The sequence below is a fragment of the Embiotoca jacksoni genome, unplaced genomic scaffold (genome assembly GCF_022577435.1).
Source record: "Embiotoca jacksoni isolate LCO1_2020_lvr unplaced genomic scaffold, fEmbJac1.0.p SCAF_29, whole genome shotgun sequence".
NCBI lineage: Eukaryota > Metazoa > Chordata > Actinopteri > Embiotocidae > Embiotoca > Embiotoca jacksoni.
The window spans coordinates 5,540,060-5,553,765 of record NW_027185380.1 but is presented as its reverse complement, the minus strand read 5'-3'; the positions used below and the strand labels follow the sequence as shown (position 1 = coordinate 5,553,765).

Sequence of the window (13,706 nt, the reverse complement as noted above, 5' to 3'; positions counted from 1 at the left end):
AATCTTAGTTTACTGACTGACATGCTGCTGCTTCCACCTCCTTACAGTCCCTCCAGACTTATTCTTGCTCTCACTGATGGAAATGAGGAACATAACTATAAAACGTTTAATATCCTTTAACTTTCTTTATTTACCTGTCAGCTTCAATAAAACCGTCTCAAGTCTTCAAAAACAAACAGAAACCATTAAAATCACTTCATCAATGCAACAAAGAAAGAGAGAGCCAACACCAGTTCAGACCAGGACAGCTGTCGTGGTTACTGGTGGTGGTCATAACTACATTATTATGAGTGTGTATGTAACCTGTACGCTGAGACAGATTTTTGCATGACCAATCAGGAGGTCTCGTTTTCCTCCTATGATCTGATGTTACGATGAACCGTGAAGGAGAGCGTTGTGAGAACAGACGTAGAATCATCGGTGTGACCTTCAGGGACTCGTTAACTGCGACACTAAACCGATGTGTGGCTGTGAGCGGATTCATCCAAACATGGACTTTTATCTTCTAACAATAGAAACTGGAGCACTCAATGTATTAACATATGGCCTTGATTTTTGCTGACTATGACCAATCGTTGCTCCACACATTAGGATGTTAGTAACAGTTGTCTGATGTTGTTCCACCTTCACTGGGTGCATTCATGCTGCCAGAGCAGGGAGTACGACTCTGGTGTAAGAATTAAAATGTAGGACCAACCATCAACTATCAGTGACATTGTCGTTGGTTTGTGAACGTTATGAAGCCTCCAGTTCAGATTCTGTCCGCTAGTTCGGAGCGGTTTGGAGCAGGAAGTGACCATATTTGGACGAGCTGGGGGAGGAGCCAGCGGTGGATCTGACTGATCTGATTGGAAACCTGATGATACTACGGCCCGCCCACCGATAGCTGTAACCTCACTGCACCACAGGCCTGTCAATCAAAGAGACACGCCCCCAAAAACAGGTATTTTTGAATCTTCTTTTCTAATGAATGAGAGATTATTTTCAGATGGACCTCCAGAAAACTAATAAGAAGGAGTGACTTTAGCTAACAACACCGAGATAACTGATGGACACATTTTATTCACTTTGGATTTGATGAGAGAAGTTGAATGGGAGACTATGGAGCCGGAGGCTTTTTGGAGCTAACCTCTAGTGGCCTCTACCTTAAGACACTTCTGCATCTGCCTCATTTTTCAGGCCTGGAAGCTAAGTGCACTTTTATATACAAACTGTTTTTTTAGGCTTTAGTCTTCCACCTCTTCCTGAGTCACTCAGGACTCTGGTGAACATCCAGGAGATCAGGTGCGTCCATCTGAGAACAAGTTCCTCCTCATGAACACCAGCTGAAGCTGCCGACTCCAACCTGCAAGACTTTATTCAGCGGTCTAGATATTCCCAAATGCATCTCATATGACATGAGATGCATGGACCAAAATACATCTGGAGGGCTTTAAGTGTTTCTGTTCAAATGCTTTAGTCATTTACTCTCTAATACTAAACAATATTTAAAATATGTCTCAGACTGGGTTTTTATTCATAAAGATGTTTTTCCTAACAATTCAATCTGACCTTTACGAGTTTTTTCAGACTGAGTTTGGCACAATCCAAAAGATTTAAGTATAAAGAGGGCAAAAAATAAAGCTGTTGAATCAAACTGGGAGGAAAGTTTACAGAACAAACACAGAATAAACAGAACTTTAAATGAAACTCTTTATTAGAGGCTGATTATAAAAAACTTCTTCACAGCGTGTTGGTCGATGTTCACCGTGTCTTTAAAGCTGGACGTCATTCATTAAAACCACACGACGTCTTCATCATGTGTGTGGAACCTCGCCCCCTGGTGGAGCCTTTCAGCATTAGAAGCAGGAGCTGCTGGGAACGAGGGAAGGACATCAGCAGCAGGTCTGATCCTCATCTCTGTCCCCTCAACGGACACCGCAGCGTCTCAAACCTCCTCCTCCTCCTCCTCCTCCTCTTCTTCCTCCTCCTCTTCCTCTTCCTCCTCCTCGGAGCACAATGCTCTGATCTCCGCTCCTCGGTAGAAGGATGATTTCCGTCATCTCCACGGTGGAGAGTGTTCCCGGAGTAACGGGTATCCCGGTTCCGAGCCGCTACCAACGGATCCGGAAGGTCCTGACAAGGTAGGATGATGACGGCGTCCCTTCACATTCACTGCACGAGCCTCTTCTTCTCCTTCTATTTCTCACGAGCTGCAACATCATCAGTCAGCTGCTGCAACAGATGTCAGCACCACGGTGTGTGTGTGTGTGTGTGTGTGTGTGTGTGTGTGTGTGTGTGTGTGTGTGTGTGTGTGTGTGTGTGTGCGTGTGCGCGCGCCGCCATGGTAGGTTCATCAGTAGCTCTGCTGCACAATGGCTGCTGTCCTGTCTGTGCACACCTGCCTCACACACACACACACACACACACACACACACACACACACACACACTTGATCCTACCTTTTCATCTGTGTGTGTGTGTGTGTGTGTGTGTGTGTGTGCGCGTGTGAGTGTGTGTTTTCTCTGACAACACAGCACATGTGATGTCATTCAGACATGAGAAGTAATATTTTTATATGAACAGTGTTTCAGCTCCACTGAGAGCTTCCAGCATCACTTCCTGCTCAGCAGCATCACTTCCTGTCCAGCAGACTTCTGATCACGATGTTTAAGATCAGTTGTATTGATCCATGAGATCAGGAGGAGCCTAATGTCATGTTCAGAAACACCATGAGTGTAACTGTGTTGTTATGACACCTGATTTTAATATTTATATGGATCTTCTTAGAGAAGACTGTGATGAGCAGCGTATTGGAGGAGATAGGATGGGTCCAGGTCCATCAGAACTAAACAGAACTGGTTTGTTCTGTTCTCTGACATTATTCATAACAACAATAATCAGCATCATGTGATGATCAGATACTCAGGATGTCTCAGAGTGTCTGATGTCATTCTCTTCTTCCTCCTTCCTCCTTCTTCTTCCTCCTTTCTATTCCTACTTCCTCTTCCTCCTTCCTCTTCCTCCTCGGCACGTTCTCTTGTTAAACATGTTTGACCAGCATCCAACGGATCAGTGATCAGTTGAGGACTGTGTGTCCATGTGTCCACGTGTCCTCCTGTCCTCTGCAGGGACCTGCTGGTGACCCTGGCTCTGGGTCAGGTCCTGTCGTTGTTGATCTGTGCCATCAGTCTGACCAGTAAATACCTGGCGGATGATTTCCACGCCAACACCCCGACATTCCAGAGCTTCCTCAACTACATCCTGCTCTTCCTGGTTTACACCACCACACTGGCTGTCCGCCAAGGTATGTGTGTGTGTGTATGTTTGTGTGTGTATTCAGGGTTCTTGTTTGAAATCTGAGTGGTTCAAGAGATATAACAGATAAATATATATAATATAATATAAATAGTGAGTTTTGGCTTTACTCAGTCAGCGTTGTTGTTCTGGATCTCCGAGCTGCTTTTGACTCCATTGATATCGACATGTTGTTAGAGAACATGTTGTTAGAGAACATGTTTTTAGAGAACATGTTATTAGAGAACATGTTAGAGAACATGTTAATAGAGAACATGTTATTTGAGAACATGTTCTTAGAAAACATGTTTTTAAAGGACATGTCAGCGAAACTGTTGTTAGAGAACATGCTAATAGAGAAAATGTTATCAGAGAACATGTTATAAGAGAACATGCTAATAGAGAACATGTTAATAGAGAGCATGTTATAAGAGAACATGCTAATAGAGAACATGTTAATAGAGAACATGTCAGAGAACATGTTAGAGAACATGCTAATAGAGAATGTGTTATCGGAGAACATGTTATTAGAAAACATGTTAATAGAGAACATTTGTCAGAGAACATGTTAGAGAACATGCTAATAGAGAAATGTTATTAGAGGAAATGTTATAAGAGAAAATGTCAGCAGGATGTCACAACCATAGAGTCACTCAAGATTCTACACGAGGACCAATAGGTCGTTGGCAGAGTTTCTCCACCTCTGGTTCTGGTTCTGTTGGATGTTCTCCACCTCTGAGTCTGGTTCTGTTGGCAGACGTTCTCCACTTGTGGTTCTGGTTCTGTTAATAGATGTTTTCCACCTCTGGTTCTGGTTCTGTTAGATGTTCTCCACCTCTAAGTCTGCTTCTATTCACAGATGTTCTCCACTTGTGGTTCTGGTTTTGTTAACAGATTTTCACCACCTCTGAGTCTGGTTCTGTTCACAGATGTTCTCCACTTGTGTTTCTGGTTCTGTTCACAGATGTTCTCCATCTCTGAGTCTGGTTCTGTTCACATATGCTCTCCACTTGTGGTTCTGGTAACAGATGTTCTCCACCTCTGGTTCTGGTTCTGTTAGATGTTCTCCACCTCTTAGTCTACTTATGTTCACAGATGTCCCCCACTTGTGGTTCTGGTTCTGGTAACAGATGTTCTCCACTTCTGGTTCTGTTCAAGATTCTCTGCCTCTTGTTCTGGTTGTGTTAGATGTTCTCCACCTCTGAGTCTGGTTCTGTTCCCATATCTTCACTTGTGTTTCTGGTTCTGTTAACATACTGTATGCTCTAAACCTCTGAGTCTGGTTCTGTTAGATGTTCTCCACCTCTGAGTCTGGTTCTGTTCACATATGCTCTCCACTTGTGGTTCTTATAACATATGTTCTCCACTTCTAGTTCTGTTAGATGTTCTCCACCTGTGGTTCTGGTTGTGTTAGATGTTCTCCACCTCTGAGTTTGGTTCTGTTCACATATGTTCTCCATTTGTGGTTCTGGTTATGTTCACATATGTTCTCCACTTGTGTTTCTGGTTCTGTTAACATATGTTGTAAACCTCTGGTTCTGGTTCTGTTAGATGTTCTCCACCTCTGAGTCTGGTTCTGTTCACAGATGTTCTTAACCTCTGAGTCTGGTTCTGTTAGATGTTCTCCACCTCTGAGTCTGGTTCTGTTCACATATGTTCTCCATTTGTGGTTCTGGTTATGTTCACATATGTTCTCCACTTGTGTTTCTGGTTCTGTTAACAGATGTTCTCCACCTCTGGTTCTGGTTCTGATAGATGTTTTGTACCTCTGAGTCTGGTTCTGGTAACAGATGTTCTCCACCTCTGGTTCTGGTTCTGTTAGATGTTCTCCACCTCTAAGTCTGGTTTTGTTCACATATGTTCTCCACCTGTGGTTCTGGTTCTGTTAACAGATGTTCTCCACTTGTGGTTCTGGTTATGTTAACAGATGTTCTCCACCTCTGGTTCTGGTTCTGTTAGATGTTCTCCACCTCTGAGTCTGGTTCTGGTAACAAGATGTTCTCCACTTCTGGTTCTGTCAGATGTTCTCCACCTGTGGTTCTGGTTCTTTTAACAGATGTTCTCCACCTCTGCTTCTGTTCTGGTTCTGTTAGATGTTCTTCTCCTCTGATTCTGGTTCTGTCCGAGGTTTCTTCCTGTTAAATAGCTTCTTTCAGGACCAGCCTTTGGGTTTCTCTCCATAGAACTACAGAATTATACGTATGATTAGTGTCTCTATGAATGATTTATATATACTATATCTTATATATATGATTGGTATCTATAGTAATGATTTATATATACTATATATTATATATATGATTAGTATCTATATGAATGATTTATATATACTATATATTATATATATGATGAGTGTCTATATGAATTATTTATATATACTATACTGTATATTATATATTTGATTAGTGTCCATATGAATGATCTATAATATATTATACATATGATGAGTGTCTTTATGAATTATTTATATATACTATATATATGATGAATGTCTATATGAATTATTTATATCTTCTATATATTTGATTAGTGTCTACATGAATGATTTATATATACTATATATTATATATATGGAATGAGTGTCTTTATGAATGATTTATAAACACTATATATTATATATATGATGAGTGTCCACATGAATAATTTATATATAATATATACATGATTAGTGTCCTTATGAATGATTTATATATAATATATATATGATGAGTGTTCATATGAATAAAGTTGTATTAACAGACTGAGTGGTGTGTCTGTGTTCCAGGTGAAGGGAACTTACTGGCCATCCTGAAGGAGCGCTGGTGGAAATACATGATTCTGGGTTTGATAGACATCGAGGCCAACTACCTGATCCTTAAGGCCTACCAGTACACCACTCTATCCAGTGTACAGGTGAGTGGGAGTGTGTGTGAGTGTGAGATTGTGTTTCTTAAGGTTCACATGGACACCACCGGTCCAGTAGAAATCAGGTTCACATGGACACCAGCGGTCCAGTAGAAGTCAGGTTCACATGGACACCAGCAGTCCAGAGTCGACGGCTGCATGTTGCTCTGCAGTCAATGATAAATCAGGAGGACGGTACACCGTGAACCGTGAAGGAACTCATTATCACATCTGTGTGTGTTTGTCTTTGTGTCTTCGTCCGTCCTCTTAGCTGCTGGACTGCTTCGTCATCCCAGTGGTCTTGCTGCTGTCCTGGTTCTTCCTCCTGGTGCGGTACAAGGCAGTCCACTTTGTCGGGGCCGGGCTGTGTCTACTGGGTATTGGCTGCATGGTGGGAGCTGACGTCCTCCTTGGACGACAACAGGGCCTCGGCAAGTACCTCTCACACATTAACCTGGCGTCCACGCAGGTCGGGTGGGTTTGACTCGGACCAACGTGGCAGTGCTGATGGTCATGTGGCCGACTCAGTCTGTTGGGTCTCCAGCACTTTGTTGATATCTCTTCCCTTCCTCCTCTGTGTTGTGTCCAGGAGAGCAGAAGCTGTTTGGGGATCTCCTGGTTCTGGGCGGAGCCACGCTGTACGGGATCTCCAACGTGTGTGAGGAGTTCATCGTGAAGAGCTGGAGCCGCGTTGAGTTCCTCGGCATGATGGGACTCTTTGGGTCCTTCTTCAGTGGCATCCAGCTGTGAGTTTGTGTGACGGTGGCAACGCACAGTGGTGCTCAAAGGTTTAAACCTAAAACATCATCAGATCTTTACACAGCTCCTAAAATACAGAGAACAGAAACAAATTAGGCAAAAATATCAAACTACGTCTAATTATTGAGGAAAATATGACATTGAATTTGATGGTGAGATCAGTCAGATGATCATCAGGTGTGAGTGGCTTCCTGTTTTTTTTTTTTAAAGGTCCCATGTTGTATAAATTCAACTTTCCTTTGCTTTGTACACAGTAACACTCATTAATAACTCATGAGTGCACACAGCCCTAATCTGGTGTCTCCGCCCTCTCAGCCAGCCATTTGTACTTCTGTAACGTTATGACATCATATCGTCCTGTGTAACTCCGCCCCCTCCACCACCCTCACACGGCTGTGCAACAGCTACAGCAGCCAGAAAATGTGAGGAAACTGCAGTGATTGTCAGCGTTGCTACTCCAGCTGCTGTTCCATCCAGTTTGTGTTGGACCATAAACATCAGAAGCCCAAACTTCACCTTGAACTAGATCCTAACCAGACAGGAGTACCGGTACCACCGGCTCAGGCACGTTAGCAGATTCACAGCCATTTTTATACTTTAGAGTTTCTTTTATCACTACGCAGCTGGTTGTAAAACAGAATAACGTTATCTATGTTATATAACTGGGTTGGTGTTATTTGGTCGGTGGCAGGAACTACATATAAAGTACTTTATTTACCGTGTCAGGGATTTTAGAAACGCAATTTTTTTCCGTGTTTGATTTGTGTTGTCAGAATTAAAGATGAATTGATTAATGAAATAAGAGAAATACATGTACATGTCTGCTGGAGCCACTGACCTCCCTGCTGATATGTTTTTATATTATAAAGTTTGATTGCTCCAAATGAAGTGTGTAGGCTTATCATTATAATTTCGTTTTTGCAACAACAATGTATTGTATAGTACGTCGTCCTAAATTTCATGAAAATGTCATACTGTAGTATGTCGTCTGACGACGATGATGGAAGTTGATAAAAACGTTATTAACATTCTGTAACAGTAGTTTGTTGGCGCGGTTGACAAGCTGGTTGTTCCTTGTCCGCCGTCTCAGATCCGTCTAACAGCGCTGACGTTACTTCTCTGTGATAAAGTCGTGTTTGCCTGTAAGTTTAGGAGCCACAGTCCATCACCCGTAATTGGCCTGGTCAGGCATCACTCAGAAAACAGTCAGCCAATCAGAGGAGATTCTCATTAGTATTAATGCTTGTTGTGAGCAGAGCTCCAGTGAGGAGGTGTTAAACAGTATTGAAATGGTTTCTGACACTGAAAACACAAAAACATCTTCATGATGTCAGGACGATAAACGAAGCACCAGAAATGCCACAATATGGGACCTTTAAAGAACAGATCTATCCGAGTCTGAGCTTCTCAACACATTGGTGGAAGAACAGAGGAGATTAGTGAGAGTCACAAACACAGTTGTTGAGGCTCATCGAGCTGGAAGACGTTTCAGAACGTCTGTGAAGGGTTCGGACTCCAGACAGCCGAGCAGATTGTGTTACACTCCCCATTAAGAGTACTTTTGACTGAACGTTTGAGTTGAGGTGAGTGTCGGTGGATTGTTGCAGCTCTGTGGGTGTTCCCCGGTAGTTCATGCTGTGAATGTGTGAAGGAAATCTCACCTCTAAATGTGTTGGGTGATGCTCTGTTGCAGGGCCATCATGGAGCACAAGGAGCTGCTGAAGGTACCCTGGGACTGGCAGATAGGTAAGTTATATCGGTAACAGGAGTGATATCACCACAAAATGTAATCCACGACTTGCTTTTAAAGGAGGATTCCGGTTTATTTTAACCAGGAGTATTTCCACCTGTGGTTATTGTGGCTCATGGTTCGTTCTAATCTAACACTCACTGCCACCGGAGACACGGGGAGAGACAAAAGAACAAGCAATGCAAGCGTCCTACAGCTTTCCATATAAGCACGTATTTGCATGAAATGTTTCACACTTGTCTGAGTCCGACCCAAAGTAAACACTGCCTCCAGTGGCCGTTTCAGAGAACTGCATCACATGTTTTTTTTTTATTCTGCCTCCGTGTCAGCGACAGAGGGGAAATTATTCAAGTTTGGCACAAACATTCACTTGGACTCAAAGGATGAACCCATTACACTTCTGGAGTCAAAGGTCAAGGTCACTGTGAGCTTACGGTCACTCCATTCTTGTAGATGTGATAAAACCACCTCCAGGCACTTTCTTCAAGTTTGGCACAAATATTAATTTTGAGTGATGGATGTTCCGATTCAACATTGTGACTCAGCAACAGAATATTTCAAGAGCCACGTTCAGCTCTCAGGAGGCGATGAATTCATACACTTCCTTACAAATGAATTCAGAACTATTTGCAAATAAAATAGTTGATCCTTCCAACACCTGTCAGCGATGTATCATCAAGTATAGCAGCTTTAGAAATGTATATAAGACCTGATTCACTTCTCCTCTCAGAGCTAACGTCTACATCTGATTCATCCAAACCACCAACATGTATCTCAGACTCCATACCAACAAGACTTAACTTCAATTAAATCTTTCATATTAGATCAGATCAATCTATCTTTACTAACGGGCTACCACAGACCTCTATCCAACTTCCCCTTTAAACGTTGCTTCTCCTACCATATGAAGAGAGCTGAGCATTTGGAGGCTTGTGCTATTTTCCGCAGTAAGTTTAGTTTCTCACAAGTCTTCATGTCCCTGGATCTGTATAAGGGAGGTGGACAGTGAAAAGTTGGTGTGACCAACGGAGTCACAGGAGCCACATCACTGGGAAGTAGGCCAGGTTGGAATAAACAGGATGTTCCACTGAAAGAAGTCTGTCTCTGTTCGCAGGTCTCCTCTACGTGAGTTTCAGTGCCTTCATGTTCGGTCTGTACAGTTTCATGCCAGTGGTGATGAAGAGGACAAGTGCAGCCTCAGTGAATCTCTCTCTGCTCACAGCCGACCTGTACAGCCTCTTCTGTGGCCTCTTTCTCTTTCACTACAAGGTAATCAAATTGCCAGGAATCATTTTGATGATATACACATTGTGGGAACAGTTATGTCGGAGTTCCATCATAAATCTCTTCCATTCTTCCCGTGTTATACAGATAACCATGATACTACCACCTCCATGTTAGATAACCGTAATACTACCACCTCCATGTTAACAGATAACCAGATAACCATTATACTACCACCACCATGTTAGATAACCTTGATACTACCACCATCATGTTAGATAAGCATGATACTACCACCACCATGTTAGATAACCTTGATACTACCACCACCATGTTAAATAACCATGATACTACCACCACCATGTTAGATAACCATGATACTACCATCACCGTGTTAGATAACCATGATACTACCATCACCGTGTTAGATAACCATGATACTACCACCACCGTGTTAGATAACCATCTCTGGGGAAGGTGACCGCTCCTAGGGAGGGTGACAATGGTCTTGAATTTCCTCTATTTGTACACAGTTTGTCTGACCTTGGGTTGGTGGAGTCCAAACTCTTTACAGGTGGTTATGTAACCGTTTCCAGCCTGAACATGTTGTGAAGCTCAGACTTTGATAGATCCTTGTTCTTTAAATAAATCTCACACCCGATTAACATCCCATTGATTGAAAGTATTAAACTCTATTCTACTCTTTCCCCTATAAATTAGTTGCTAATCCTGGAGGTTCACGGACTTCTGCGACTCAGATGTAATATTGAATATGTTTTTTCTTCATCTACTTTTAGGACTGATGATGTGTTAGTTCATAATTATGCATAAATAAATTCAATTCTTCCAAGTATCAGTGCATGTGCACATTTCAATTTGCACAGATTCTTTTATCCATACACTGAAGGGAGTGGTCCTAGAATAAAACCCTGAGGGACCGATGTGGAAGACATGGTCTGATTTATGTTGATTTAAACAAGTTTGAACAATTAGAAAGCAGCAGTGTCTAAATAAAGCTCGTAGTTAATGTCTATCTGTCTCTGTGTTGCAGTTTTCGGGCCTCTATCTGTTGTCATTCTTCATCATTATCTTGGGCCTGGTCTTTTACTCCTCCTCATCTACATATGTGGCCCAGGACCCCCGAGTCTACAAGCAGTTCAGGAACACGAGCAGTCAACCAGCCAGTGATCCGTCCCCGCTCAGTCCAGGAGTCCTGGAGCCCTCTGTCACCTACACCCCCCTGAGCCCCGAGCCGGGGGATGGGCTTCCTGTACGCGTGGCCTGAGAGGACCTGGGAGGTAGTTTGGTCTGTCAGACTCCAGGTTCCTGACAGTTGTTTACATAGAAAGAGTTCTGGCTGTACCCAGTGCGCTGAGCAGGGCGGCTGGGAGGTCACCCAGGTAGATGGAGGTTTTTCATTTCATGGCCCGTTTCGAGGGGCGTCTCCATCCTGTCAGTGACCGAGATGAGACACGTTCATGTAGCCACATTCTGTATGTATTTGATAAACGACTGAGCAGAATGTCATGAAAACAAATAGCAATGTGAGTGAAAATGTTGAGTTCACTGTGATCGGAGACTGTGAGTAGACAGTAGTGACTGTAAATGAGCCTTCATGTAAATAGATGGTACGGTCATATCTGTGTAAGTGCTCCAGTTTCATTCATGACCTCCACAGAGGAGCTTGTGTCTTTGTTTGTTTGTCTGTTGTCAGCCTGATTGTCATGAAACGTAGCGAAGGGTGCTCAGAGCGGATCTGAATCACGAATTGTCTTTCGCTTTCATAAACATTGTGGAATAGAACATTTGGCCTCCAGGAAATGTTACACTCCTTAAAATGCAGTCAATGGTCGTAAAGTTCAGGAGTGAAAAACATTCTAGAAACACGATGACTCGGCATCACAGTCCACAATCCCAGGGAGCAGTGATGCTGTACCTGCTGAACTTCATTCAGCAGCAGTCGTCATGGAGACAGTGGGGTCACAACTGGCTGAGATGTGAGGCTTCAGCCTGGCACAAGTTTATTTTAACATCAATCTTATAGTTATGAAACTACATCCTGATTTCCAGGATAAAGTGGTAAAGTGGAGGTCTGAGTTCCGTCTACATTGATTCCTGTTTTCATTTTTTTTTTTTTTTTTTCATTTCCTGTTTGAAATCCAGTGTTTTTAAATGCATCTGTAAATCGCTCACAAACACCTCTGTACTTTTTCACACGGTGGATATTTCATAGGCTGGTTCAAATATTCATTCCTCTTTTTTCTTCATCTTCTTAACTGCTTGGTCCAATAAGAGTCACTAGGCTAACACAGAAGGACAAACAGACGTCGTGAAACAGTCTCAGGCCAACTGGACATGATCTCTGCCGCGGTTCCCGGGCCGACCTCAGTGTCTCATCCTGATCGTCTGTGTCCTGTGAGCCTCCAACAGGAGGCCGGCTGCTTTCAAACAACATGGAGATTCATGCTGACAATGTGCAGAATACAAATAAAGGAAAAATCTAAATATCAATAATAACAATTACAAACTATTTCTATTGTGGTTCCCTGTAGAGAAAACACTCTGACAGCTATGAAATAGGTACGTTTGTTAGAATTGATTTGAGATCAACAGGTCATCAGATTTATGTCACGTGTCGTGAGAACAATAAAACGTGTTCATGAACAAATTATACTATTTTACATGTGCACATATGAACTGCTGATATACAAGTCATATTCAAATTCAACCATGGAGAGATATACAGGAGAACTCTGTTCTGACTGGAGAACTCTGTTCCGACAGGAGAGCTGTCTCCAGTGTCCAAACTCTACAGCTCATGGTGTCATGCAGGTGTTTTGCTAGTCTTCAATCTCCATCTTAAACAACCTCATGACATCACTGATCCGGATTGTTTAGGTGTGTCAGCTCCATCAGACCATGTGGATCTTGTTGTCAGGAAGCAAATCTACCTGCTGATCAAAGTATGTTCTACTGCTGAGAGTCAGAATATTAAACTATGTTCCACTGCTGAGTCAGAATATTAAACTATGTTCCACTGCTGAGTCAGAATATTAAACTATGTTCTGCTGCTGATAGATGTTGTTGGTGTGGATGGACCATCAGTGATGAGGAGGCTGAATATTCTCTGTCAACCACCTTGTATTCATCTCTGATGCCAACCATGACTTCACCGTTCTCCTGCTGGAGGACATTTAGTCTTCTTCAGATTGGTGGCCGATAGGCAGAACCAGACACTGAAGGGTGTTCCCATGTACAGCGTCTGTTTAAAGGTCCTGCGAGGTGGTCTACCCACCTGAAGAGGTGGGTCAGACCGGGTCAGCTCAGTGTGCATGCTGATGAGATGAGACTGTCTTTTGCCTGTTTGTCCCAAATCTGTTAAAAACATCATGATATATCTTTGATTGACAGCTCTGGTTGGGTTTGTTCACGTTTTGAATGTGTATAATCTGCCAGGACTATTTACAAAGGACTTCCACTACGCTCCTCTTTCGATGACTTTTTGTATCCTGTTTGACGTAGTGCATCGAGTTACTGCTAACAATGTGCTTACAATGATGTAACCCACAGTCAATAAAGTGTCATCAGCCCTCCAGCTGTGATCACTGTCTCACACACACACACACACACACACAATCCCTGTAGAAATAGAAGGATAATTGGTGTTTTTGTGGATGGAAATAAACAATAAATATCTTCAAATCTTTTTACACATACTTGTGTTGTTTTTTTATGTCATTACATGACGCACTTATTTGAAATCTGTAGTTACAACCGCTATATCTCAAACTGTATTAAATCAATGTGTGGATCA

The 13,706-nt window shown here is 42.6% G+C and overlaps 1 protein-coding gene across 1 annotated transcript; it reads left to right on the top strand.

Moving 5' to 3' along the window:
* Positions 1 to 1,815: 1,815 nt before the first annotated feature.
* slc35f1 (solute carrier family 35 member F1) lies at positions 1,816 to 13,572 on the top strand. Its single transcript, XM_069161788.1, has 8 exons — positions 1,816 to 2,123; positions 3,111 to 3,286; positions 6,041 to 6,168; positions 6,431 to 6,590; positions 6,749 to 6,905; positions 8,612 to 8,664; positions 9,783 to 9,937; positions 10,944 to 13,572. The coding sequence occupies exons 1-8, from the start codon at positions 2,029 to 2,031 to the stop codon at positions 11,175 to 11,177; spliced, it is 1,158 nt and encodes a 385-aa protein (XP_069017889.1). The 5' UTR covers positions 1,816 to 2,028; the 3' UTR covers positions 11,178 to 13,572.
* The last annotated feature ends 134 nt before the right edge of the window (positions 13,573 to 13,706 follow it).

Bases quoted from the DNA above. Each gene is read 5' to 3' on its own strand.
- slc35f1 (XM_069161788.1), top strand. From the start codon at position 2,029: ATGATTTCCGTCATCTCCACGGTGGAGAGTGTTCCCGGAGTAACGGGT. The intron at 3,287-6,040 runs GTATGTGTGTGT...TCTGTGTTCCAG, and splicing joins CACACTGGCTGTCCGCCAAG to GTGAAGGGAACTTACTGGCC. The intron at 6,169-6,430 runs GTGAGTGGGAGT...CCGTCCTCTTAG, and splicing joins CCACTCTATCCAGTGTACAG to CTGCTGGACTGCTTCGTCAT.